We start from the raw sequence: 27,811 nt of genomic DNA, 5'->3' as shown, positions 1-27,811 counted from the left end.
GATGACGGCCCGCGCCATGGCCAGAGCCCGCCCAGGCAAACTCCCGCCCTTTTGCCAGGAGCCGAGATGGCGGCCAGCCCGCCCCGCCCCGCCCCGCCCCGCCCCGCCCCGCCCCGCCCCGCCCCGCCCCGCCCCGCCCCGCCGCGCCGGCCGCCTGCGGAGCTCCCGGCGTGGTGAATAGCGGCGGCGGTGCCGTGCGCCTGCGCGCTGCCGCCTCGGCTCGGCCGCCTGGCGGGGGCTGGCGCCGGGGACCCGTTAGCGCGGCAGGAAGCGCCCGGTGCCGCCGATCGCCTCCGCGCAACATGTCGAAGCGCCTGAGGAGCAGCGAGGTCTGCGCGGACTGCAGCGCACAGGGTAAGCGGCGGCGGCCGGGGCGCCCCGGGGGCGGGAGAGCCCATCCCCCTCCCCTCAGAGCGGGCAGCGGCGCTTCCTCCGCTCCGGCGCGGACGAGGCGCGGGGGGTGGGAAGCACGGGGGCTCCGCCGGGCCCGCCATGGCCGCGGCCGCCGGGACGGGCGCTCCGCGGGAGTCCTTGTCAGCGGGCCGGCCCCGGCCCGGGCCCGCACCTCCCCGGCGCTGTTCCGGGGGTGTCACCCCCTTGGAGCGGCCCCTTCTCTCTTCCGTCGTCGGGGAGGCGGGTTGGGACGCGTTCTCATCGGTTGTGTGCGTTCCGGCCTATTTGAGAAGGACCCATTCTCATCCCCGGGCTGGGGAACGCTTCGCTTTGCTGTGGTGGTAGCTGTGAAGCGCACAGGTCGCCCTGGCAGCCCAGTGTCCCCCCTGCCCTCAGGTCAGCTCTGCGGGAACGGCCTCTGGGCAAACACCAGCCTCTGATCGTTGGAAGTGGAGCTGGATCTCCTCCGCTTGGAAAGGAGGAAAGCTCACTGAAAGAAACCATCCAGTCGCAGGGATGAAAAGTGAGAGGAGGGTGTAGGTTGGAAATGTGGCACTGAAAGGGACAGTGGCCGCTTTAGGTGACTGGCTTTGGACATGTCCCTTACTCTTAGAGTCAGGAGAGAGTAAAATTCAGGTTTGTGCAGGACTTGCCTCGCAGCCTGGGCTGGGTGTAGGTGTCCCAGACTTCCAGGGAAAGTTTCTGAAGTGTCTGATAGACTCGAATTGGAAATGGTCAGTGAGCAACGTGCTCTGTGTTGCTGTACCCAGTGCCCGTCTTACGTTGGAGATGGTTTTCATAAGACCCCAAACCTAATCTTGTTTTCAGAAAGTCAGATGGATCTCCTTTTTTGATCAGTTGTAGCTTTGCTGTTCCTGTATTTAAAACTGCCCAGTTTACCTGTTTGCCTTTTTTTTAGCAGCTGTGTACTATTTCCTTCTCAGACTTATCGAGCATTTGTTGTGTTCTCTTCTGATTCTTCCAATATCATACTCACCTGCATACTGAAATGCACTAGAGCACTGTGAAGTAGATAGCGTGTGAATGGCCAGATGTGATGAAGGAGAAGGGCTAACAACTTTCATAGCCTGAGACTGCTGTTTAAAAACAAAGAAAATCATTAAAATCCCAAATGAACTCCCAGGGAGTGACTTTTCTCTTCAGAGAATTTTATTTTCACAATAAATGGAACTTGCATATCTCGTGTAGGCAGTTGTCCCTATCTCACACAAAGCAGCATATCTGTGTGTTTAAACCAGTGGCATTGTGGCTCAGATAAAGTTGTGTTGCTGTGTTTGTATTTAAGCTCCTCGGGACTGTGCAGTGTATCAGGATCACTCTTAGGGCAATCTTCAAAGCCAGCCTTCTGTTGTCTTTTGTCGTGACATTATGAGTATTTAAGTATATATTTACTTGTTTTTGATGAAGAAATCTGCTGCCTCATCCGTATACATAAAGAAATCTTAATTTAATCCGTTCATAAATTGAAAAAAACAACACATCAAACCCTTCTTAAACCTGAAAGAACTTGTCAGGGGGTGCTGGGGAGCTGCTGCCCGAGCAGCTGTGTCAAGAGAGCTGAGGATATTGCAGCCTTTGCGCCCAGAGCAGCTGTAGCAAGTGCAGAGTGCCTGACTGCTGTAGTAATTAGTACTTGCCCCTTGAACTTCATCGATAATGTGCTTTGTTTCACTGTCAGTGTATGAGTAGTTTTCTTTCATGTGAGATGATTTCTACATGTGCTTTTCTGGTTTGCTTCCCATTCTCAGACAGGAGTTCACTTTTCGAGCTCACAGTTCAGGCTTGTCTTCATCACACGCTTCCTGTTTTGAATCACTCTGCCATGTTCCTGAAAACAGATTTGACCTTTCTTTTCTAGCTTCTCCTCTGCTGTATCTTGGTAATGGCTTAAGTGTATTGTGGTTGTGTCCATAATTTGGTCTCTTTTAAAAATGATTCAAATAAGCTCCAGCACAGACACTTCATTAAATTAAATTTAAACCTGAAATGTCATTTTTCCTATAACCTGACAGTCATCTCTGTTTCTCCAGCCTGTCTGACACTGTGTGCTGCCTCCCTTTCCCATTCCCATCTGTTACTGAGGAACAAGTAAATTATACTAAGCTGGATATAAGTTGAATTGAGGGGCTACAAACCCCTGTGCACTTTCATTGAGAAACACTGGTTTAACTGGAGGAGTTGACTCAGAAAACACGTGTCAGTGCTCAGCTTCCCGCTGCTTTTCAGACACTCTCCACTATGCACTCTGCCAAATGCACTCCGTTCTGTATCATTCTGCCTCCTAAACCAGATCCTGAAGTGTTGTTGGTCCTCTCTCTGACCTCCCCAGTGCATAGCAGGAGCAAAGAGCGTTCTGTTGGGCTGAACTTTTCAGTTCCTTTTCCCAATCTGTCTGCTGTCTTGCCTTTTGGGTTTCTTTTATTGTCCTTTTTTGCATCGTGCCGTTCAGGTTTCTAACGGTGCCAGTTTTTGATAGATTCAGCAGAAGCATGGACTTTTTCAGCGGTGTGGTTTCTTTCAAGTACAAGATACCAGCTGAAATGACAAGCAAAGCCTCAGCTGTTTCCTTCAGAAAAAAAATAAAGCCCTGTTTCTGCTATGAAATGACCAAATGAACAGTAGTTGACTTTATTGTGGCTCACAGGCCATTGTTTGGAGCCCATTAAGTCAGGTGTAGAGGTGAATGTAAACAAGTCCTGATGATGAGTGTTAACCAAAGCAGAGCGAGGCTCACAGGCAGCTGTAACGTGAATGAAGTGAGGAAGGTGCTGGCTTTCAGAAGAACCCTCTTGGCTCATGAATGAGCGTATGATACAGTTGTCTGTAATGCAGAGGGACTGGACTCATTAACCTGGCAGGCTGCCTCCAGCCGTGGGTTATTAGGTTAGCACTAATGCATCTCATTTCAGGGTTGGGGTTTTTCTTCCTCCTTACAAATGAAAGTTGTTTAAATCATGGAATGAATTAGCAAGGAGGTTGTGTGCTTGTTATTAATTTGTTTTTTAAATTAGACCATCTTTTTCCCCTCAAATGTATGTTTTAATTTGGCTCTGGGCTCTGATAGTTATCATCTGTGAAGGGATGCTCCCGTCCCTCGTGGCCCAGGATTTGAACAGGTTTGTCTGCATTGCCTTCAGCACACACACAACATCAGCTCTACTTAAAAACCACAGCTATGATCGGATCTCATGTTTCAGGGATTCAGTACATGTCTTGCATGGGTCAGAGAAGGCATTTTTTTATGGTGCACAATTGTTCAGATGTATTCTGACAGGATGCAGAAGCTCTCTCATCAGATACCAGGCTTGTGCTGTGCTCACTTATTTAGCCTCGAGCTCATGTCTGGATTTGAAATTAGGAAGAATTTTCCAAAATAGAAGAGATCTTGAATACCCTTTTTGTTCTCCTGGGGTGTGCTGGATCTGAAGATTTGGAACATCTGGTCCATGCTCTTAGTCATATGATTTAGTTTTAGGCAGTCCTGCAAGGAGCAGGGAGTTGGATTTGATGGTCCTTATGGATCCCTTCCAACTTGAGGTATTCTGTGATTGTGTCTTGCTGCTCAGCCGCCTGTTCCTGCAGGGTCCTTGGCACATCCAATTTCATGTGCTACTGACAGAAAACGAATTTCTTCTGCAGACTGAGCTCGGAAACTGTTGTGGTTTCAGTCTGATGTAATGTTTTACTCGGTTTTATGCTTTTTGGTGTTTGAAGTTACATAATGTCTAGCATGTCCTATTTACTGCTTCACCTTCCCTCCCTTGTCTTTGATTTGCCTGTAAGATGGCTTCAGTTTGGATCAGTTCAGAGTTGAGTTAATTTTGCTTTACTGAACCTTTAACCTGACATATATGTATCTTGCTCTTTTTTTTTCCAACATGACATTCTTTTGTGTGTTTTTATTATTTAATGTGGGAATTAAAAGCCATTGTGCAAGGGCTGCTCTTTCCCCAGCACCCACAGGCCCAGCGTGGTTGTAACACTTACAAGCTCAGACAGGGGCTGTGCAGTAGAGCTTAGGCAAGGCTTCTGTGTTTGAAATGCAGGGTCACGTTGCCTTCTGTATGGTAACTAGTGTATTCTTTCTCAGATCCTTGTTGGGCATCTATAAACAGGGGGATCCTGATCTGTGATGAGTGCTGTAGTGTCCATCGAAGTTTGGGACGTCACATCTCTCAAGTGAGACATCTCAAGCATACACCATGGCCTCCAACATTGCTGCAGGTAAGAAGTAACTGTGTCTTCCTTCATTAAATGGAATTTAGGTTGCTAAGCTTTTGAGAGGGGCTGGTCCTTTTAAGCTTTCTTTTTCTAAGTTAGTCTGGTTTTATTTCCCTTGTCATTCTGTGATGAACCACTACAATCAGAGCTCCCTGTGCCTTTTTAATTCAATACCTCTGTTTTGGAAAGTCACCTTCAATTTTCCTTTCAGACTTCTACTTCAATGGAAATTTTGAGTATATAACAAACCTCTTTGGTAGAGCTCCTGTTGGAAAGAGTAGAGAGTTCTAAGGGGTTCTCACAGATACCAACCTCCTATCCGTGTGCCAGGTTCTCGTATTCCAGGAGGTTTGGGATGCTTGACACACGGAATCTGGATCTCTGTTGGCTTGTGTCTGCTTGAAAATAATGACAGATACTTGTTCAGTTGATCTGTGCAGCTAGCAGGAAAATTTCCTTACTGCCTGTTTGCACACATTTTGGATTTCAGATGGTTGAAACGCTGTACAATAACGGTGCGAACTCCATATGGGAACATTCGTTGCTGGACCCCGCCTCTGTCATGAGTGGAAGGCGCAAAGCCAGCCCGCAGGATAAAGTGCAGTAAGTGGGAAATTACAGAGCTTTTCTTTGTGTACAAGTGTCATTGTTTTATTCAGCAGTGACAGAGGCAGCAAGGAATACATGGGAACCTGTTTTGTTGCTGTTAGAGAACAGGAGCAAGCTAGTTATTTGTTTTTGTTTTCCATTGATTAACTCTTTTAAACTTGCTGGGAGAAATGTATATATGTTGCTTGAATTCTCTGAACTGTTGATTCCTGGCTTGTACTTGAATCAAAAGACTTTTAATTGTCATACCACCTGTGTAAGTTAACTGAATGCTGTTAATGAGGTTGAGTTTGATTGGTGAATTGAAATAAAAACCACCAACAAATTGAAAGAAGATTTCTGTCACTGGACACGATGCTTCATTTCAAAATGTAAATAACTGTATGTAGTAAGTATAGATCTTAAGTTGAACTAATTTTAAGTTCAGTGCTTACTTCTAAGAAATAGACACTAGTGAGAATCTGCAGGCATCTTGGAGTTTGTAACAACGATCTGCTCCATAGAGATACACAATCTGCACTGGGTTAGGAGGTTTTTTAAATGGAAATATTTTTCCATGTCTGACTTGGCTAATGGTAGCATGCAAAGATCTGTTGCAATCTTTACTTGGCACTTCCTTTTGTCTAGAGCCCCTGTATTACTGTGAAGGCACTAATATTCATTTTCTTTCCCCTCTGTTGCTTGGTTTTCTCTTTACAGCCCAAATAAAGCAGAATTCATTAGAGCTAAATATCAAATGTTAGCATTTGTTCATCGCTTGCCGTGCCGTGAAGATGACAGTGTCACTGCCAAAGATCTTAGTAAGGTTAGTATGGGGTTTTCTTCCTGTCAGTCTGCAGAAGTTGCAGCTTGTGGGAAGCAAATGACTGAATCAATTGCTTTTGACTTGAGATAACTGTTGCTGTTATTCAGCACTAGTACATTCACAAATAAAGTGTGACTTCAACTTGAAACAGCTTTGTTTTGGGAATATATGTGCATGCTTGAGAGACATCCATTTAGGTTAACTTCTAGAAAAAGAGCCATTTACACAAAACATCTGTAACAAGATTTGTTGCACACCCATTTCTAAAAGCATAGCTGAAAAACCCCCTCTGACTCACAGTTATTGCCTCTGTATTAAGTACAATTCTGTTTCTTTTTCAGCAACTCCATTCCAGTGTAAGGACAGGGAACCTGGAGACATGTTTGCGACTGCTCTCCTTAGGAGCTCAAGCCAACTTCTTTCATCCTGTATGAACACTTCTCCATTCCATTGATATATAGTAAATTCTTACAGTTGGTAATATTTATACTGATTATAACTTACATGTGTTATAGTTTAATCTTCTACTCAGACCTGTTGATTAAGGAGGTGTTTTCCTTAATGACTTGTAGGAGAAAGGGAACACCCCTCTCCACGTTGCTGCCAAGGCAGGACAGACTTTACAAGCAGAGTTGTTAGCGGTTTATGGCGCTGATCCTGGCACGCAAGACTCCAATGGAAAAACTCCAGTTGACTGTGCAAGGTAGAAGGCTCTGACAGTGTGGGATGCTTTTCTATGTTTCATAAGCCACATGATGAACCTGCTTGGATATATTTCTGTCCTGAAAATAATTTGACTGTGAAATGCTAAGAAGTATTCTTTCCAGAAGGGAAATGAATGCATCAAGGGTATAAATAAGCCTTTTCATTGGCTCATAGTGATATTCTCCTGAGTGCTTGAGAGAGCAGTTGTGATCCCAACAGGACAGGCTGTGCCCATCTAGCAGCTCGCAGAAAAGTAGTTTAAGGAGAAGAGCTTCTGTGATTCAGCAAGCTGAGTAGAGTCCAGGAGTGTGGATTAACTAGGAAATTGCTGTAGGAAACGGCTGGACTGTGCAGATGGGTCAGTGAGCAGGGGCTGGAACCAGGCTTTTCAGCAGCAGTGAACTGTTGGGTGCATCTCCTCGTGGAGCTGTGCCTTCAGGAAAGATAACCTCAGAAAGGCTTCAGGCGCCCCAGGGCAGACAACGTTCATGTCAAGAAAGATTAAACCTGACTGTCTCTGGAGATCACTTGGGCAGTAATGAGGCACCACAGGGTTTCCAGCACAGCGCTGAAGTTTTTTTCCATTTATATGCAAAACTGGACATTACTGATCAAGTAGAAGGTGCAGATTTGAGTAAATAAACCATCCTCATTGCTCTGATTGCTTTTGAATTGAGGCCATTCATGGAATCTGAAGACTGCTGAAGTTTACTTGGTTGCAGAACACAATATGCCAGAATATTTCTGTTTCTCAGTGCTATTTATCAAATGTGAAGTTGGGTGAGTTTGCTCAGGAGCTGTCTAGGTGATTGTAAGTAACATTCAAAATAGCCTATATAATCTGTGTTTTTCTGCAGCAAAGCAGTAGGCAAAAGCTTTCAGAGATTTCACTCATTTGGAGAGGTTCATAGAAGATTTGAGGGGGTTCTGGAGGATGTTGTTTCAAATCCTGCTGAGTCTGTGCTGTGTCTAAACACTCAAACATGTGCAGTGTTGATCAGTGACTTGTCCTGTTCTGTTTCTCTGACCATTTTAAATGTTTTTGGTACATCTCCAAATGAATAACTAATGTCACATCTTGTGTGTGTCAACCAGACAAGGTGGGCATCATGAACTGGCAGAGCGCCTGGTGGAAATCCAGTATGAGCTGACGGACAGGTTGGCTTTCTATCTCTGTGGCAGGAAACCAGGTGAGTAGGAAAACACTACCCTGGGAGATTTGTCAGTGTTAATTACAGGGCAGTTTGAACTGTGGTGTATAAAGTTTGTGTCAGTGTTACAACACTTCTTATGTGCATTTCAAACACCCTGACATCATATAAATTGTATAGGAAGAACTAAAGGAAGTGTAAGCTGTAAGAGCAGTGATATTGCATTTCAATTTCAGATAAACTGCAGGATTTAAAATATTCCTAAATTAAACCCTAGGTTTTTTGGTTTTCCACAGATGTATGTTCCTGGGAATAGCCCAGAGAGTATGGAGAAGGTACATCGGGGGTGCAAAGGGATAAAATGAGACCTGAAGGAGTGACTTGCAGGGAAAACATGCATTTCATGACTGCAGGAGGCATTGCAGAAGCTCTTTGAAGTAGTTGTTTCTTATTGAAATGTAAAAGCAGGAGAGTGTTCAATGAAGTGGATATCTTTTGAACACAAGCACATCTAAACATTTGTAGCCATTAGATGCCATGAAGGCACTGTGTTAGAACTTCATGGAATTCTAATACAGTTGATAAGCTTTACCTGGAGTCTTTCATAACACCAGCAAATTGTGTTAGCGACCTTGTGAGCTTCTTGTAATTGCAAATGCAGGCATTTTGTGCAAGATAAATGATTCTATATTTGTCTGTTGCATATGTTTTTGGGTTTCTCGTTACCAGTCTTTTAGTAAAACTGAATATCAGCTATAGAACACTGACAACATTGAAAGCTGTGGTTCCAGAGCCACCTATTGAAGTGCAATTTGTTTTCCACTCTAGAGCATAAAAATGGACAGCACTTTGTTATCCCTCAGATGGCAGACAGGTAAGTTGCTGATTCTATGGCATGTCTGAAAACTTTGGAGTGAAAATAAAACCTTTCCTTTCCTTTCTGAAACAACTCGTAAGTCTCTTGTCATTTTGGCTTTTTAATGTGTGACTTTATCAATCTTGGAAGCTTTTTTACCCCTAGAAATAATACTGTCATCTAAATAAAATCAGAAGGTTACAGGAGTTTGGTGTATTTGTGAGAATGTAGAGGGAAGGTGAGACAATTACATTACGGAAGCAACACGAGCATTCCTGGGGAACAGGTTTTGTGAATAACGAAAGGACCGATTGAGTTTCATTTCCTGATGCAGCATTTTGAATCCTTGCAGGAAAGCTGCATTTTTCTCTGAAAATATTTAAACTTTCGATCATCTGAGTGCTTTTAACTTTTGGGTGCAGTCAGTGAAATGGTATTTGTCTAAAACATATCAGGTGTTAATCGTGAGTCCCTATTTTTCTTTCATCGCTGTGCCATTGGAAACCAGGCGGCTGTAAGTAAACCTCTGTTCAGCTGATTGCTTGCAACATGTCTATGAAAAGCTGTAATAATAAAACTTATATAAACTGTAATAGTTGGCAAAATACTTAGCCTTAACGTTGGGATATTTTCAGATCTGCTCTGTTTAGTTAATGGATAAAGTTCTGTGCGTTTCAGTGCAATGTTTTGCTGGGCACAGTGAGTATTGTTTGCCTCATTAAACAGAGAAGGAAGTTGACATGCAGAGAAAATCACTTGTTCCAAGAGGCTGCTCAGATTGCAAAGCCCACAGTACAACCTCCATTGGCCTCTTTTTTTATTCCTGCCTCTCTGACTGCCTACACAAACTCTCTGATGTCAGTTAATCACAGAGTTGGTATTTGAGCCTTTCCATCCCTGTATTGCAGGGGAATCTTCCCCCGGGTGATACAAATATGGACTTAAAATCGGTCAGCTTCCTGATCTGTGGCTCTTACAAGAAATTCAGTTGAACTGCACAATTTTCATCTTCTGCCTCATGTTCAAGGCTGGAAACTAGAAGAAGAGATCATTTACTGATCAGTACTGAAGGACTGTGAGCATGGCCCTATCGCTGTAGCCGTTTGCTAGGCCAGTGACAGTCACTTACCTCCTGCACAGGCCAGTGAACAAATCCTGTGTGTTTTCTGTGGAGTCAAGTTTTGGTCACAATGACTGCATTGTTTGGATTCCTTACAGAAAGCGTTTTGTTGCACTACAGCTTGACTGCTGCTTGAGCTCTGCAGATGTGGGAATTCATATTCCAAAGGATTTTTGCAATTCCTTGTTCTTAAATTCCAGATTGTTGTTTGGAAAAGCTGAAGAATATCCTGATGGGTGTATCAGCAGTATGAGTAAGAGCAGGGTGTTAGAAAATATAAATACTGGAAAACAAAGGAGTTTCAAATGAAAGTGACATTTTGATAACTGAGTTATTGAAGCACAGAATTTGTTTAAACAAGCTGTTAAATGCTGTAGATGTAATGATCACTTCTTGTTTTCATAGCAGTCTAGACTTATCAGAACTTGCAAAAGCAGCTAAGAAGAAACTTCAGTCTGTAAGTAAACCTTCTTTCTCTAGGTACGGCAAACTCTGCCTTTCATCTTCCAAGCTGGTTTAGTTTATATTAATTCCTGGGTAAATAAATGTCAACTCTGTAGCAAGTCGGAAGTCTGGAGAAAAACGTGAAAATAGAAATAGAGAAGCAGAGATGGTGACAAATCCACGAGGGAGAACAAATACTCCTGTTTGGGGTGATATCTCTAGATCTATCTCAGCAGTTCAGAACCTTAAACTTCTGTTGTTTGTCTTGCTGTCGTGTGTTTTATAGAAATCAGTGTTTTCAAGCTGTAATTTTTCTCTTCTACCTTTAGCTAAGCAACCACTTGTTTGAAGAACTTGCCATGGATGTGTATGATGAAGTTGACAGGAGGGAAACAGATGCAGGTGAAGGAGGCTCTCTGGAACGTGTATAAATTTGGATTGTTAAATTACATGCAAGCTGCTAGTGTCAGCATGTGTTCTGTGCAACGCACTTCTGGGCTCAGTCATTACTCATAAGGGTAGTTGCTTTGTCTCATGTTGTCTGAGGGTGAAGTTAATTGGGAAAAGTCTTGTGTTTTTCACAAAGCAGAGACCCCTCTGGGGAAAAAAGCTTTCCTTTGAATGGATTGTGTTTGTGTTTGAAATTGTGCTCTTTTGTTCTCTGACAAGAAACATTGTCCAATAGTACAGGAAAGTTATTCCCTCTTCTTTTTTCCCCTCTTCCCTGGGTAGTTTGGCTTGCTACTCAGAACCACAGCACGCTTGTGACAGAGACCACAGTGGTCCCTTTTCTTCCTGTCAACCCTGAATATTCCTCAACCAGGAATCAGGTATGTAGTCTTCTTAATCTTGTAAAGCTTATTTATTTAATAGGCCAGGTACTCTAAGTAAGATTGCTTTACTGTACTTCACTAGGGTAAAGAGTTGCATGTACTTGTAAAGAGGTTAAAGAGGTTTCACGTTTCCCCTGCCCTGGAGTGTGCAGCTGGGTAACTTAAATCACATTTGATCAATAAACTCACCACTAGTACAACAGTCTTTGTTCTCACCTGCAGACTCTGCTGTTCAGCTAATACAAATGTACTGTTTTCCTGCATTGTTCTGTAACTTAGGGGCGACAGAAACTGGCTCGGTTTAATGCCCATGAGTTTGCTACACTAGTTATTGATATTTTAAGTGATGCCAAACGAAGACAACAGGGCAATCCTCTCAGTGGCTCAAAGGGTGAGTGTACTGTTAGTTATCAGCTCTTCTGTATCCAATCTTCAGCAGTTTAATCAACTCAGAAGTACTATATGAATGAATAATGAAATTTATACTGGCCTTATAAGTGGTAAGAACTAACTCATGTGGATGCCAGGCTGTTGCCTGGCTGTTAAAGCATGATTCCCACCACTCATTTTTAACTTGTCTGAACACTTCCTGAGCTAGTCAGATGATGACATGTCTTGTGTTACCTCTGATTGAAGATCTTTTTATGATTCTTGTAAATTAAAGTGTGCATTTCCATTGCTTTTCCACCCTTACTATTACATTTTTAAACCCTGTATGTTGATCCACAGAAAACGTGGAACTGATACTCAAATCGATCAGCAATCAACATAGTAGTGAAAGCCAGGATAATGACCAGCCAGATTATGACAGTGTTGCTTCAGATGAAGATACAGATCTGGAAACAAATGCAGCTAAATCAAACAGACAGAAGGTAGGTTTCAAATATTTATACACACACCAAAGTTTAATCCTAAAGGTCTTCTGCAGTGAACCTTTCCCCCGTGAGAGGGAACTGAACATGCATAAGTGATCAGAAGATGAATATTTTAGCTCATTTTCAAATTCATATTGGAATCAGGCCTCACTCTGTGAACTTGAGCAGAATTAAGTGGTGTGACTGAAGAAATTCATGTTCCAAATAAAATACTTCTCTGGAAAACTCATGTGTGCCACTGTGTGTCTGGAGTTGAGATACAGGTCTAATTGCACAGATAAAATAATTAGATCTACCAAAACACTCTAAATCAGTGATTCCCTGGTATTTCACAAACACTTACCACTTCCCACTGAACAGACATTTACAGCAGCCCAATGGTGAGTGAGTGCTTTTAAACCATTCCTGAGAACAGCAGAGCATGGCAAAGGAGGGGCCCTGAGATGAGTCTCCCCTGGTAACGTGCACACTGGATGTGCAGCCATCTGTCATTTGTGACTTTCCACTTCTTTATTGCATATTTTACAAAAATCCCTACAAAAGGGTGTTGTGCCACTGAAATGCTGAGACAAATGTTTTTGTGCATGAGAGAGCTAACATTGATTGACATCCCATCTCTTTTTTGTTGGACTAAAATAATTGTAATGAATGAGACTTACTAATTTGAACATAATTTGAACCACGATTCTTTTGTAGTGAGTACATTAAAAGCTGTCAATCTCATTGTCTTGTTTTCTTTTGGATGTCTGTTTCTCGATGGTGAGAGTATTATTCTCTTGCTGTTCATAGAGCCTGGATTCAGACTTGTCAGATGGCCCCGTGACAGCCCAAGAATATATGCAAGTTAAAAATGCATTGGTTGCTTCTGAGGTGAAGATTCAGCAGTTAATGAAAGTGAACATCAACTTGAGTGATGAGCTGAGAATCATGCAGAAAAAGGTAACAGGCACAATAGTGTCACCCCCTCACTTCTTCATGTGTTTTAAGTTGACCAGAATGAAGCTGCTGAGACTGAAGGTGCAATAACCCAGTATCAGTGTAGTGAGAAAACTTACTGTAAAGTGGAGCTGCTTTGGAATCAGGTACAAGGTTATAGATGTGCAGCACATGCTTTGAATGGAGTTTTTTGTGCAGATGAGAATGGTCTGCTTAGTTCACTTTGATGTAAGTTTGCCAAGTGATAAGGCAGGTGTTGCAAGTCCTCTTGTGTTTTTACTGTCTTCCTCCATGACAAGCAGTTTCCAGCAAGGAGGAGGCAAGTGTGAGCACACACCTTACGTGTGTGCCTGTACCTGTAGAACTTTTCCACTAAATATGTTGGGGTTTTTCCTGTTTGACAATTTGTTGAATGCTTTGCCAGTGTTCTGGTAAATAGAGATTTTTCTGGGCTAAAGGACAATTTATTTCTGTGCTGAGTTCACTGTCTTGTCTGTTGCACTAGCTTAGAAAGGGCTGGCTGCTTCCTCAGGTGAATTCTTTACCTAGTCTTAAAAATCCTCTTTTCCAAATAATTGCAATGCTGCAAGACTTGAGTATGTGCTGCAGGAAGCTCTCTCCCTGTAATGAAAATTGTTCAAGCTCTTCTCCTGTGGGGTGAACCTGTGCTGGGAGCTTCTTTCCCCATCATTCTGGGGCAAAGAGGCTGGTGGTTTGGAGAGTGTTGGAAGCTGTCGAGCTCTTGGCATCTGAGCCCAGGCTAATTCAGCAGATTCAGATGTCCTTGTCTTTTGAGTGCCTTCCTTTTCTTACAGTTGTGTTCAGCCTTTCAGATCTTTCATAATGGTGAATACTGAGAGGAACCTGAAAGATCTTAGGATGTTTCCATGGTCTTTTAACAACCTGTACTGATTCAGCAATTCCCTGCATCAACTGAATCAACTTTTTACTTACTTTGAGTTTCTTTAAACAGGTACAGACTATTTAGGGTAAAAAAAAGTCTTTAGGGCCTGTGAATTGAGAAGAGAGATCACTTGGGTGCTGCAGCTGAACTTGTGACAGATGACATAGCCAGGGCTCACTCAGCTTGGATTTGAGTTGCTCTGATTTTCTGTCCTGATGCTGCATATGGCTGCGGGGCCTCTTCAGCTTAGTGGTTAGTGGGTGTGTGAGGAATCCCTTTGGCCATGCTGCATCACAGAATGCAGGCTGGGATAAAGGGCTACAACAGCCATCACCCTGAGCTACTGGGAACTTCAGTACAGCATGGGGATCCTCTGCTGGGGGTTTTGTGTCAAGACACCAATATGCTTGTACTGCTTCTAATGCAACAGATGGCATTCAAGAGTCTCTTTTTTCCTCTTTTCATGCTTTCTAAGCAAAGGCTTAGAGGGCCATAAAGTGGAAAAAATCTACCCACTTCATGTGCTGCCTTGTTAGCCAGCTGTGGCTCTAATATTTTGCATGGAGATCACTAAGCAAAAGATACTAATTAAAGAAGAGGCAAAGCTACACCTGATGAATGCCACTTTACAGGAGATCCTAAAGAACAATGAAAACACTTCAGTGTGCATTCTGATGGAAAAAGTTGTGGGGTTTTTCTGTCTATGGATTTTTTAGGTGCTTGTAGGTGTTTAAGAGATTGCTCTGAGTTTACATTGGCTGTTGGCTACACCTGCACCAAAAGCAGTTAGTTTATAAAACGTGGAAGAGGTTTTGGAAGGAGGTGAGGGTAAAGCTGATCTATTTAATTGCCTCTAATGTCAGACTTTCAAGGGGTGTTTTGGCTGATCCTCAGATCTGAAGACTTCATGCATCTTACTCCAGTGCACACAGAAAGTGGAGAGAAAAAGCATCAATGATCTTGGTGGAAGTCTGCACATTTGATTAGGGTTCTGGGAGGTGCTCTAGGAAAAACAGGAGGTTTTGGCAAGTGTTTGTGAGGGTTCATACGATGCAAACTAAATGCAAGTAGGAAATATGCAATTTCCTGTTTAAAAGACCATCATCTGTGTGAAATATTATACTCAGTTATTGCTGGAGAGCTGCTGATACTGACTTTTTTACCTCTCTTTTCTATGATGTGTTAATATAGCAAACTTACCTCGAGTAACTGCACAAAAACAAAAGCATTGTTGCATTTTTACTGTCCATCAAATATGTAACAATGAAAAGCTTTGTAAATCTTTGGTATTGGCTTCTTAGAAAGCAGTAGCTGATACTCAGTTTTCATAAGCTAAACTCTTCTCTTGCTTTGCAGAGCAAGCTCTGGTTCCCTTTGCGCTGCTTCTGATGTCTGTGCTGTAGTTCTGGCGTTTTCAGGCTTCAGGGACCCTGTGTTTAGATCCTCATTTAAGTTCTTGTGTTGACTGCTGAATTGGATCTCTTTGCTTGAAAAGCTGTTTTGTTGGCAGTCCTTCCCCCACAGCCTTATTATATTACACGATTCATGTGCCAGCACAGGCAGGCTGGAAGAAGGGGATTGTGTGTTTTTTAACTACAACAGCCAATTTTAAGGTCTCATTGAGCTTGCATCCCAGCAAAAAGTGGTGGAAATCAGCACATAAATATTTCCAGATCTGGAACATAGATGTTTCTGTGCTTATGCTAAACAAGTTGAGTACATTTTGGAAAAGAAATCAAACCCCAGCTGCTAGAAACCGGAGTTACTAATAAAGCTGACCAGCGTGTGTTGCATAGCCAGTTTGCTTTTGACGCTTGCTATTAGAAAAAGTCCCACTGCTAAACATTTCTTTCAGCTTCAAACGCTACAGAGTGAAAATACCAACCTCAGAAGACAGGCCACCACCAATATATATCAGGTCCAAAGTGGCTCTGAGTACACAGACCCTGCCAACAATTCTTCTTTAAAGCGGCGACCATCTGCACGGGGTAGCAGGCCCATGTCCATGTATGAGACCGGCTCAGGTCAGAAACCCTACCTCCCCATGGGCGAGGTCACGTACCCAGAAGAAAGCATAACAAGACTGCAGCCTTTCCCTCCACATGTAAGTAAAACTGCTGATGCCTCTGCATTTCTTCTCACGTCCAGCTTTTCTGTCTGTTCCAGCTATGCTCGTTTACCAAAGCTGCCCAGGTGCCCGCTTCAGGGTGAGCTGGAGCAGTGAGGATTGTTGGTGTTTGCTGTATTAACATGTCAGCAGGAGCCTGATGGTTTGAAAAGCAAAAGCTGTAACAATTTCAGAGCATATGAAGTGGAGCTTTTGACTTCTGCTCAGCCGTTTCTTTTAACCACAACATAAATGCCAGATATCAGTGTGTGGCTGTTCAAAAACCAGGAGAGGGGAGAAAAACATAGTATTCTAGGAAGGATTCCTTTCTTGAGATACACAGGCATATGCCAGTTTGTGGAACTTCAGAACCACCTTCCAAATATAAAGTAAAATACAACTCAAGCTCAGTTTTCCCTAGGCCACCAGTTTGTGTTCTGCATTTGGAACTGGAGGCTGCAGGTGGTTTAGATCTATTAGTTGGATAAATTCTGGTTTAGTGTCTTCCTGTATGATGTGCCAGTAGGAGAGAGGGAGTTCTGTGTTAGCCACAAGGATTTTGCACTGGTGTGTTCACACTTTAAGGAAGTGACTCAGCACACACTGGTGCTTATTAAAGTTACATTTTTGTGTCATCTTTGTAGATTGCCCTGTGGCCAGGAATTGGGACACTATTTTTTAGCCACGTATTTAAGACCTGTGGGTTTGGTTCACTGTGTTTCCCTGTTGGCAGCAGTACCTTGTATTTCCTTCCACATAACAATTAAGGTCTTTAAAACATATTTGGAAGGGAAGGGGGTTTCTTTGCCGGGCATGAGGGAGGGCAAATGTTCCATGCACATTCCAAAGATGACAGTTGAGTGCACCAGGGAATCTGTGCAGGAGTTTGTGTGCTGGGGTTTTCCCCACTGTATTTAAATTAATAAGAACTGCAAACTAAGAAATAAGTCTGGATGATTTGAGATGATATTGGCATGTTGACATAAAGCAGCTCTGGAAGCAGCAAACGTCAGGTTGTGTGTTTGCAGAGCATGATGGTGCTTTCTGTAGGTCCTTTGGTCATTGGGTTTGAAACTTGGCTAGAAGTTGCAGTTCTGAAGTGTTGACTGGCGATGTGGGGTTGGTTAATTTGGCATTATGATGAAGGATTTTTATTCTCTGTGGAATTCAGCACCCTGGAATATCAATATTGCAGTGAACATGAAGTCAGTTGTACTTTGGTATAATTCCATACACTCAGGCTCAGCCATGTTCTCAGAACCATTCTTGCTTTGTCCTGTCCACCATTTTAAGAATGTCCTTTTGTTTCAGTTAAAATGTGTGTGTTGGTTTTGGTTTTCCCGAGTGTTTTTCTCTTTCCCATTTTTAGATCGGGAGGAGTGCGTTTGTGACCTCCTCTTCATCTCTACCTTCCTTCCCCTCCACGCTTTCCTGGTCAAGGGATGAAAGCACACGAAGGGTTAAGTACCTTCCCAATTGGTCTTTTACCTGGAGGAGGTGGCAATCTCCCTGGAAGCCATTAATGCCTCTCTCTTCTCCCTTTTACGCTGACTGGCCTCGGTGCTTGCATGAAGCACTGCTCCATCCCCTTCCGTTTCTTCTGCCACTCGCTGTGGGTTACTCGCCTCTCTCTTACTCACAACAGCTGCAATCTTTGGCATTTAACACTATGCACAGATACCCCAGATTGCTTCTTCAACTGTGTAACTCAGAGAACAGCCAGAAGACAAGTTGGTTGCTGTTTGGGAGTTAATTTGGCAGGCACTCACTGATACTTCATAAGCCAATGTGTAACTTCTGCTGACTAAAACTCACTGCATGAGGCGTACGAAGCTCACGGGCTCCTGGCTTCAGAGGCTGCTTTCTCTGAGGGCTGTCGGTTTGCACCAATCCCAGGGGGTACTGACTGACCATTTATCTCTCAGGTGTTTGGTTGTTTGTTTGAAGTGAGTTCTTTAAGCATCCAAACAGGTGCACTTAGCTGTGCTGCTAATGGAATTGTTCCGCTCTGTACATCTGGGAGGTGGGAAAGGTCAGACCCTACATGTCAATAGTTTTGTATCTTTTAAGTTACTTGTCATTTTTATGGTTGATCTTTACTGGCTATCCTGAGAGGTTGGAAAAGGTCTTGTGTTTTCCTTCTGTGCAGAGAGTAGCCTTAAAGTTACTATGTTCATAAACTTCATAGAGTTCATAAAGCAGGTGCTTCAGAGTTAAAACTTGTTAGTTTTAATGTTAGGTGAGGGCTTTACAGACATACTGGATCTTAACCAAGAAAAAACTGTTCCTAGTCACATTTCTGGTCTGTATTGAGACAGAAGTATTCTTTCCAAAGTGCCTAGATTAGGGATGCAAGTGGAAGGTGACTCTTAGAGCCTGGCACTTGAGGTCACCTCACCTCGACTTCAGAGTTTCTGTAAAGCTCTGAGTCTGGTCCTTCAACAGGGACTGCAAAAGCCTCTGCTCCATGGGCAGCCTGTAACCTCAGGAGGAGCTGCTGCAGGGGCTGCTCTGTATGTAGAGTGACACTGATGTGTCGTTCTTGCAAATGGATGGGCTGGAGTAGGCACTTCAGAGGAGCTTTGCAATCTTTGCAGTAGGTGGGTGTGTGGTGATCCTGGTGCCTGGCTGAGGATGGGAGTGTGCCTGAGGGGCTGCAGACTCCAAACTCAGGTGAACTGCAGGGATCTGCCTGCCAGTAGGTATTCATGGCCTAAACCTCCAGGATGTTGTACTGCCTGGGGATAAGGAATCCAAGGAGTCTAAACCAGGTCAGAGAAAGGAGCCTATCTCTGTCTGAGTCTGCTCTGAGTCTTGCTGACAGTGTGGGCTGTGTGTTAGGATCTGCAGGGACAGCATTCTTGAGCTGTCATGGTGCAAGTGTGTTTGCAGCACTCAGAGGAGGGGAAAAGAAGTTGAGAAGAGTTTAGACAAGAAAAAACCCAACCTTGGCTATTATCCTTGCCCATGGATTGGATGCATTGGATGCATTACTAGGAGGTGCTGAACTGGTCTGTGTGGGAGTAGGTGATGGTGAGGGGGAAGCACGTGGGCTGAGAGGCAGGGCATGGATGTCACTGTGGCTCCAGGTGTGGACACAGTCACTGCCTGTCTCCCCAGGGAATGCCATGTGAAGGGGACAGTGGGAAGATACTTGGCCCCTGACTCTTGCTTATGGCCTCCACAGTCTGGAGCAGCACCCTACAGCTGGGCCTCCCGTGCTCAGTCCAGCCTCCTCTCTTCAGTGAGTCTCCCATGCTTGGCTGAGCCTTCAGCTCTGTCTTTGGCCTTCCTTCCACCATGGTCCTCCACCCATGGTCAACCCACCTTCCTTGTGTGCCTTGTGATCTAGGCTTGGCCTCTTCCTCTGTGGTAGGTCTCCATTCTGAGGTCAGTGTCACAGGCTCAGTGTGTGCTTCCCACTCTCAGTTTAGCCTCCCACCCAGTTTTGGGTCTTCACTCTGCATTCAGCCTCTGCTGTGGATTTGGCCTCCAAGCTCATTTTTGTATCCACTCTTTATTCAACCTTCACAGTGGGATCAGCCTCCCACTTTGCAGTGAGCCTACAACACTCAGTTCAGCCTCCACTTGCTTGTGAGTGTCCTGCCCTCATTGCAGCTCTTACTTTGGAACTGGCTTCCCACCCTCCTTCTGACACCCATTCTTCAGTGACCCTGTTTCATCTTGTACTCTGCTGTGGGCCACAACTCTCACTTGTTTGGCCTCCCAATCTTGTATCATTCTCAAGTGTTCACTGGGCCTCAACTCTCTCTGTTTTGGTCTCCCACTCCTGTTTCAGCCTCCAGTCTGCAAGGAGTCTTAACTGTTCTCTTGCCATCTCACCTCCATTTCAGCCTCCAACCTGCACTGGGCTCCGAGTGTCAATGGTTCCCCTTTTGACATGCCCTTCAGTCTCCATCTGCAGTTTGGCCTCCAGTCTGCAACAGGCCTCCTCGTTTCAGTCACCTGTGTTTTTTGTCAACTTTCCCATTGCAGTGGTCCTCAACCCTCTTGTAGTCTCCCACTTTGTTGTGGGCTTCTCAGGGCCCTTCTGTGGTCAGACCCCCATGCTCCATTTGCCCTCCTGCTCTGCCGTGGACCCCCCTCACTTGGTCCCACCTTCTGCTCTGCTGTGGGCTTCCCACGCCTGGTTCAGCCTCCCACCTTGTGCTGGGCCACAGTTCTCCTTTCAGCCTCCTCTGGTTGGTTTGCTTTCCACTCTGTGTTCAGCTTCCCATGTGTCTGGCCTCCAGGCTGCTGTGGGCCTCCTGCTCTTACTCTGGCCTCTCTCTGGTGAGCCTGCCCTCCTCGTTTGGCCTCTGCTCCCCACGGGGCAGTTAGAGCAGCAGGAGGAGGCTGTGCTGGCTGTCTGGCTTTCCCACCCCGCTGGGAGCTGCTGCAGGACCCTCCCAGGGGCTGGTGAGGCCTCAGGTACAAGCTGCAGCAGGAACCTGAACTAGGGCTGGGGGGCAGGGGTTGTGCTGCAGAGCAAGCCCACGTCCTCAGGATGAGGCACTGGCACAGCTCGGGGCTGCTCTGTCCTGCACAAGGCTGAAATAGACGTGTGTTCATTGCAGGCCTCGAAGCTGGAGAAGCAGAGCAGCGTGTCTGAGAGCGACTACGATAACCCCACCGTGCCCCTGGAGCTGGAGGAGACGGGGTAGGTGGCACAACACAGAGCTGGCGCCGTGGGGACACAGGGCAGGGGTGGGAGCTGTGTGAGCAGCCAGTGCCAGCCCCCAGGGCCAACCTCTGCTCTGTTCCTCTGCAGGTCAGGCAGGAAGGGCCGTCAGAGGAGCATCATCTGGCAGGGAGAGGGATCCATCCCTGAGGACACAGACACAGCCCCCAGCTCCAGTTTGCCCAGCACTGAAGATGTGATTCGGAAAACTGAGCAGATTACCAAGAATATTCAGGAGCTGCTGCGAGCAGCACAAGAGAATAAGCATGACAGGTAAGGCAGGAGTGCCAGAAGAGTGAGTGAGGAAAGGAAGAAGGTTCTCCAGGTGTTTCAGAAGCAGAGCTGCCACCTTAGCACTGGGGATGCTGATTTCATACCTACAACATGTGTTTCCTAGCGCCAGGGTGAGCAGGGAGGAGGGACCAGTACAGTGGGAGCACACTCTCCCCCTCCCCCGTGGGTTCTGGCTGCAGTGCTGCCTGGCCTGCCCACAGCCAGCACGGGGAGCAAAGTGCTGGTGAAGTCCTTGTGAGTGTTGGTTTGGATAGAAATCAATTGTGTACCAGACCTTGGATCTCTTGGATCCTCAGCCCTCTGTCCCGAGGTGAGGACACCCTGCACAAGTGTGGTGGTAACACCAGGTCTGGCTCAGGAGAGAGTTCCAAAGGCAGTGAGAATGATCCTTCCTACTGAAGTAGAGATAATGTACCAGCAAAAGCTGTTTGGTACTGTTGTGTTTAGGCAGAGCCATGGCTGTGTAAGCAGGAGACTGTTGATCAGCACAGTGGGTAGGATGCAGCTGCAGCTCCCTCGGGGAGCCCCAGGGCCAACTGAACAATTCACTTTCAGTGTGGCTGTGAGTGAGTGAAGTGCTGCTGCCCTTGTGTGATCATGAGGTGGTGCTCCTGCACAGCTCTTGTAGAAAATAGGAGTTGCATCCTCCCAGGTGGGGCCCCGTTTCAGCTCTGGAGCAGCTTTGGTCTCCAGAAGGCCCGAGCTTGCAGGCTGGTGGCCATGGCTCCCAGCTCTGTGCCCGTGAGAAGCGGCTGGCCACGGGAGCCCTCGCTTCCTGCCACACCGAGAGCAGCACAACAATGGGGCCGCTTCAGTGCTGTGCTTTTTCCTTCTTATACTTGTCTATTTTTAGAAGAGGCGGTGCATGGCCTCTCCTCACACCCAGCAGCCACTTACAGGGTGTTTGTGCTGCGCTCGTTGCCCTTGGCCGTAGCCTCTGCTGCAGTCCCTTGTTGCCAGCAGAGAAGCAGCAGTAAGAGAAGCTCCACACGAGCTGGCTGTGGGGTATCAAAGAAGCCATGCAGCATACCTGGCTATCCCTGGGAAATGGAACAGATTTGTAAACAGCCTGTCCCGTGCCTTGTTTTCTGTCCCAGGCTGGAGCAGGGTGTTGGCCAGCACTCAGATGAGCGTAGTCCTGTAACACACAGAATGATGAAGCTGCTGTTCTTTGTTTTCCTTTTCCTTGGCTTTGTCTCAGTGGGCTGAGGACTGCACAGCCTGGGACATGCAGGACATGGAGGAGGCTTGTCCCACCAGTCTCCTCCTGCCAAGGAAACGCTTCCTTGGCAAAAGGAGATACCTGGGCATGTGGAATACTTCTTCCAAGCTAATGCTGGGAACAGTGTAGATAAGTGATGTGTGGAGTAGATAACTGGAGAGTAATGAAATGCTGCAAGAATATCATCTATTAATGAAACACCTTCTTTGTTTTTCTCATTCTCTCCCCTGCCCTCCCTGTGCCCAGCAGCCCCTCAGAGCCTGCGGGCAGCCCCAAGCTCAGAGCCAGCCTCGGCTGCTGCAGCGCACCCGTTCCCTGGGCTGAGCGCGCTCCTCTGACCACCCGGCAGCCCGGTCCTGCCTCCTGGTGCCCTGGCCTCTGCCCCTGCCTCCCAGGCACAGTGTCCTTTCTCTTCCTCTCTGCTGCCTCTTTCCCTCACACACACCTGCACCGGGGTCGTTGAAGGCTATGCATGAAGTGCTTCGGGTGACAAACCGCAGGCAGCGATGGACCCGGGGTGTTGCCCGCTCAGGTGAAGCTCCCGGTGTTAACAGGGAGCAGAATCACAGCCTGGAGTTGTAACTGACTTCACTGTAAAAGATTCTCCCATCTCTGTTCTGTTTGTTGTCCATGGAGATCAGTTAGGACAGCTAACAGCACAATGCCCGGTTGCTGCTTCTGTGCACTGCTGCAAAAGCAGAAGTTCCACAGTTCCCAACACGCGTCGTCTGCGCCAGTCAGCCTCAGCCCTCAGCTGTTTGTACAGCTGCTGTGTCAAATGAGATCATCTGTATCCCCAACCAGTGGAAAAAGACCTGTGTTTATATAGTATCTTCCAACCTGGTTTAACTTTGCAGCTAGCCTAGAGAACACACGATGAAATATCTGCAGTTCGTTTGGTCTTTCGAGTTGTTCTTGGGGCTTTCTCTGCTGTTTCAGTGAAGGCTTTGATGGGCAAACTGGCTTTTGCCTGAGGTGTGGAGCTGTTCAGTGGGGCTTGCAGAGAGCAGATTAATTGTTAACTCAGTTGCAGAATGGGGATTACTGTGAACTTGGAAGACTTCTCTCCACTTCAGATTATTTGGAAGAACTCCTGTGATTTGGGACCCATGGAAATACTCCTTTTTAAAGCAATTTTCCTGCATTGCCAAAATGACCCCAGTGTGTTGCTTCTTTCTCACTGCATTTGCAAGTGACTGGTTTTGCACCTTTGGTGTTGAAAGATGTCTGCATAAACAAGAAAGGGGGTGGGTTTGGGTTTTTTTTTGCTTGCAGGGTCAAGGATCAACCATATTTAGAGGCTGATTTGTTTTTTGACTTGAATGCTGTTGCTGTGTGATTTTGGGGGATTCTCTTGCTTGAGACTGAATCACGTTGACTAACTTCTACTAAATCTGAGTCTCTTGCCACGAGGCCTTTGACAGACCACTAACACAGCACTTCACAGCAGCTTATGGTAAACAGTGCTCAGATCTGTTTCAAACAGACCAGTTTTCATTTGTACAAATCAGAGGTGAAATCTGTGAGGAGTGACTGAATCTGCCTTTGATTTATCATCTAACTCAACAGAATTGAGTGTGCCTGAAGCTTACACACTGTGAAGGTAGTTGGTAGCTTGGAGATGCAGGTGTCTGTAAGCTGCTCTGTGAGAAGGGTGTGTTGTCTCTTTAGCTGTGTGTAACTTAAGTTACCTTCCTGTGAAACTTTCAGTGAAGCTTTACCTAAAAAAGCAAGGTATGGGTTCTATATGGGAGATGTGGCAATACCCCCTTCTCACCCAGTGTCCAGCCTTCCAGTTTGGGAAATAAGGGTAGATAAGTGCATGGTGCTGCATTCTTGGCTTCAACTGAGAATGAACTGGTAGCAGGATGGAAACACGTCTCCTTGGAATCAAGGTGTGTCTGCAGCATCCATCTCTGCAACAAACTGGAGCTTCCAGCCTGGCTGCTGGCCTGGAGATGCACCTTTGTGTTACAGCTCAGTCCTTAGCTGAGGACTGTGGTGCTAAAAGCCCTTGGGGCTCATGCTTCAGGTCTTGCTGCCAAGTGCTTTGAACACAGTTTTGGGGTTTACTGTATTTGGGTAAGTTAGGTACAAAGTGTTTTCTTAAAAGGCTTCTACTTTGTAACTTGCAGACAGGAAAGAAGTGCAGGAAGATGGCATCACTTCAGGGGTGTGGGCAAGGCAGTCCCAGAAACACCAACGCTTGGCTGCCAGAGTGTTCTGAAGGGTTTGGATGCCCAAGATTCAGCTCTGAAATACAAAATCCATTTTTGTCAGAGATTACTGGCTATTTTTAGCTGCTTAGATCCTCAGCAGTTTGAAAACTTCATGGTCTGGTTTATAGTCTCTGTCATTGCAGAGAAGGAGCTCGTTCCAAACAAATGGAGATTCCCCTAAAATGGCAGCAGATCCCACCACCTTGCCATAACTGCTCACACATGGAGACTCTGACAGCACTGGTATAACAGGGCTGAGCAGTTAATCCTTTCAACAAACTGATCAAAGAGTAATGAAGTCATGAGAAGTAATACTGTACTGCTGGTTCTTTCTTCTGGAGTTGCATGGTTCCATCCACACTTGTGCTGCAGTGTGCTGGGGAATGCTGGGGAGACACTAAGAGCCACTGTACTGTGTGCTGCACTAGCTGCTTCAGTTGCAAAGGTGTTTATAGAACACATCTGGGGTTTTGTTACTCAGCTGGTTTAGGTCAGTGGCTGTTGTTCTAGTGAAATTGGAGTCTTGACATAATGAACGATACCTTGCATCTTCTTCCAGCTATATACCGTGCTCCGAGAGAATACATGTGGCAGTAACAGAAATGGCAGCCTTGTTCCCCAAAGTAAGTACCTTCCAGCATGAGACTGCTCCTGGCCTCATTCCCTGGCAGTACATTTCCCATCAGTAAAGGAAAACCAGAAGCTGGTGGTTGGGAGAAGTGACCAGGTGGTGTTGTCACATCCTGCATCTTTGTGTTCATCAGTGTGCCAGTTGGGAAGGGCTAATGTGGGAATCCTCTGGGGCTTTCAATTTGCGCTTGAACTTAAAACTCTTAGGAATTGCATGCAGTCCCTCCAAAACTGGAGGCTCCACGTGTGTAGCTTGGAGTCCTGGGGTGATATGGGGGTTTTCCTAGACTCATCACCCCAGCTTTCCCTTTGGCCTGCTGCTGCCAGGATTTCTGCCTTGCAGTATGTTTAGATCTGTCACTCATCTGCCAAAGAGATCTGTTTCTTCACAGCAGATTTGGGGAATCAAACCTCCATGACTCAGTTTTTGCAAAGTTTTAACTTAGCTCTAAACTGCCAGGAAAATCTGCTGTCCTGCCTGCCTGAGCTGTCATGTGCAGCCTCAGCCAGGATGTGGGCTGGCTGGCAGTAAACGGGCACCAAAAAGTTGATGTGAGCAACTTCCCAAGTGGGCAGCTGGGGCAGCAATCCCTGCATGCTGCTGGCAGCAGTCTGAAATGGCCCTGGGATGAGAGAGATTCCAGGAACTCCTTTCATCTGCCCCTTCCCCACAGCTCTGCAGTGGCCTGGAGCATCTCCTGCAGCACAGAGTCTGCCCGGGGAGCAGAGCCCCAGCCCTCCCACATGAAATCACACTTGTAAACCACGGCAGGCTCGTTAAAAGCCATCCTGAAACAGCCCTGTTGCTCTGTACAACTTCTGCTTTCCCTTCCCAGAAACCCAAATCCGAGCTGGTAAGGACTTCCTTGCGCCTGCTGACATCTAGTGCCTACAGACTCCAGTCCGAGTGCAAAAAGACCCTGCCTGTGGAGTCGTGCCCCAGCACAGACATCCAGCTGGTCACACAGCAGGTCATCCAGTGCGCCTACGACATCGCCAAGGCTGCCAAGCAGCTGGTCACCATCACCACCAAAGAGAACAACAACTGAGCCACGCTCGCCCCCCGGCTCTTGTTTTGGAAGGGCTGGATTTCAGAGCTGTGGGACTCTGGATTTTTATGAGGACAAAAACAAAACTAAAGGGGCAAGAAACTTTTTAAACACCCCTCAGTATTATTTTTGCATGTTTTCTAATGATGTTATGATTAATTTAACCCACTGCCTTATTTGGTGCCTGTGTTGCCAGTTTAGTTACAGACAATAGCATGTTGCAGATAGCTCTTGAGCCAGTATCACGTCCCAGCGCTGTATCCAGCTCCCACTGGGTGTTTCCTGGGGCCACGTTCTGCTTTCAGCCCTTGCTGGGAAGGCAGAGCCTTGCCCCCAGCCCCAAGCCCAGAGCCTCTCCCGTGCTGCTGCTGAGGCAGTGAGCAGCAGGGAGGCAGCAGCAGCGCTGGTGCTGCAGGACAAGCCCTGTGTTGCCCCTTCCCACATCAACTCTTGTGCAATAATACCTTATTTTGTTGTCTGCTAAAACAATAGTAGTTGTGGGCATCTGAGCTTATTCCACGTAACTATACAAGGTCTTTGTCACTTTATCTGTTTTGGAAGGAATTTGAAACTTAGTAGTTACTTCTTTTAGTTGTCACTATGCCATTACTATGTTGGATGTTACTTTAGGGCATTAGTGGTTAAAATATTATCCTTTGTTTCTGATTTAGTCACTTGTTCTTAAGTTTCCTACAGGATTTTACTGTCCCCTTCAAGGCACCATCTTGTTTGCAGCAGCTCTGCTCAGTCACTCGTGATGCAGTTTCACTAAAGGTTTCTGTGATTAAAAACCCCAAAAAAGGAAGTTAGAGGAGTGCCAGTGCAGCAGCAGCGTGTCTGCCACAGCATGTAACTCTGTACCTCACCACAGCCACAAGGGAAAAGGATTCCTCCTACCCAGTAAGTTTTAAGCAGATTCTTCCAACGTGTGTAACCCAGCCTGGCTGCTGGAAGGGGAGCTGGGTGACAGAGGGCAGGGGCTGTTTGTGGGTCAGGGTTTTTCATTCCTAACACTTCATGAAGCTTCCAAAAACATGTCTGATCATCATTTAAAAAACGAGAGTCTGACTCTCAGAGGGGTAAGGGAAATCACTGCTGCCTGCCTCTGCCTTGCCCTGGGTGGGAGCCTGTGGTCATGCAGGTCAGAGACAAGCTGCACAACAGCAGTGTCTGTGCATAGTTAAGAGACTGCTGTCACAGCAACCTTTGCATGGGAAACTGCTCTCTGCTGTTCCTGCAACAGGCTCTGTTGAGGTGAACACATGTGCAGCAATTACTTCCTTCTCAAAGTACAGTGTGTCTGATGTAAACACCCAGGATTCTCCCCTGCTGTAACCAGCTCCCTTCCTAGAGTAGTGCAGGTTTGTGCAAGGAGACAGGCTGTAGATGACAGCCCAGTAAATTAGTGTTCCTCGTTGAGGGTTTTGTTTCTCTTTGCACTTCTGAATGCCAGAACTGTCTCAGCACTCACAGGACTGCAGGCAGGCTGGGCTTACAGCTGCACCAGCCCCTTGCACAGCCTCCTTCAGGATGCTGCTACTGCCCCTTCACCACAGTGACCACCTTCTAGGAACCTTTCCAATTAAGGAAATTGGCATCTGTGAAAGGCAGCACATGGTATTTTTGTATCTCTCAGGACATCATTGTGTGCTTTTCTTTAACAAATCTCACCTGATTTCCAAAGCAAGGTGATGCTGAGTTGTGTTGTTAGTTGTTTAAACTTGCCTCTGACCCCA

The 27,811-nt window shown here is 46.0% G+C and overlaps 1 protein-coding gene across 5 annotated transcripts; it reads left to right on the top strand.

The window, feature by feature from the left end:
- The first annotated feature begins 194 nt into the window (after positions 1-194).
- On the top strand, positions 195-26,741 carry GIT2 (GIT ArfGAP 2). Of its 5 annotated transcripts, none has more exons than XM_062009917.1 (20): positions 195-354; positions 4,505-4,638; positions 5,126-5,238; positions 5,944-6,049; positions 6,391-6,477; positions 6,622-6,752; positions 7,850-7,944; positions 8,734-8,779; positions 10,290-10,338; positions 10,655-10,727; positions 11,058-11,155; positions 11,438-11,549; positions 11,888-12,030; positions 12,823-12,972; positions 15,729-15,977; positions 17,350-17,439; positions 20,558-20,640; positions 20,752-20,934; positions 24,956-25,019; positions 25,863-26,741. In XM_062009917.1, exons 1-20 carry the CDS (start codon positions 303-305, stop codon positions 26,073-26,075), a joined length of 2,271 nt encoding a protein of 756 aa, XP_061865901.1. In that variant the 5' UTR covers positions 195-302; the 3' UTR covers positions 26,076-26,741. The 5 variants fall into 5 exon arrangements, with proteins under 5 accessions (XP_061865901.1, XP_061865900.1, XP_061865904.1 ...); XM_062009916.1 differs by having other exon boundaries at positions 10,287-10,338; XM_062009920.1 differs by lacking the exon at positions 15,729-15,977 and having other exon boundaries at positions 10,287-10,338.
- The last annotated feature ends 1,070 nt before the right edge of the window (positions 26,742-27,811 follow it).

The sequence above is a fragment of the Colius striatus genome, chromosome 17, assembly GCF_028858725.1.
Source record: "Colius striatus isolate bColStr4 chromosome 17, bColStr4.1.hap1, whole genome shotgun sequence".
Classification (NCBI taxonomy): Eukaryota; Metazoa; Chordata; class Aves; order Coliiformes; family Coliidae; genus Colius; species Colius striatus.
Note: the sequence above shows the minus strand (reverse complement) of the source record. Positions and strands in the feature narration are given on the sequence as shown.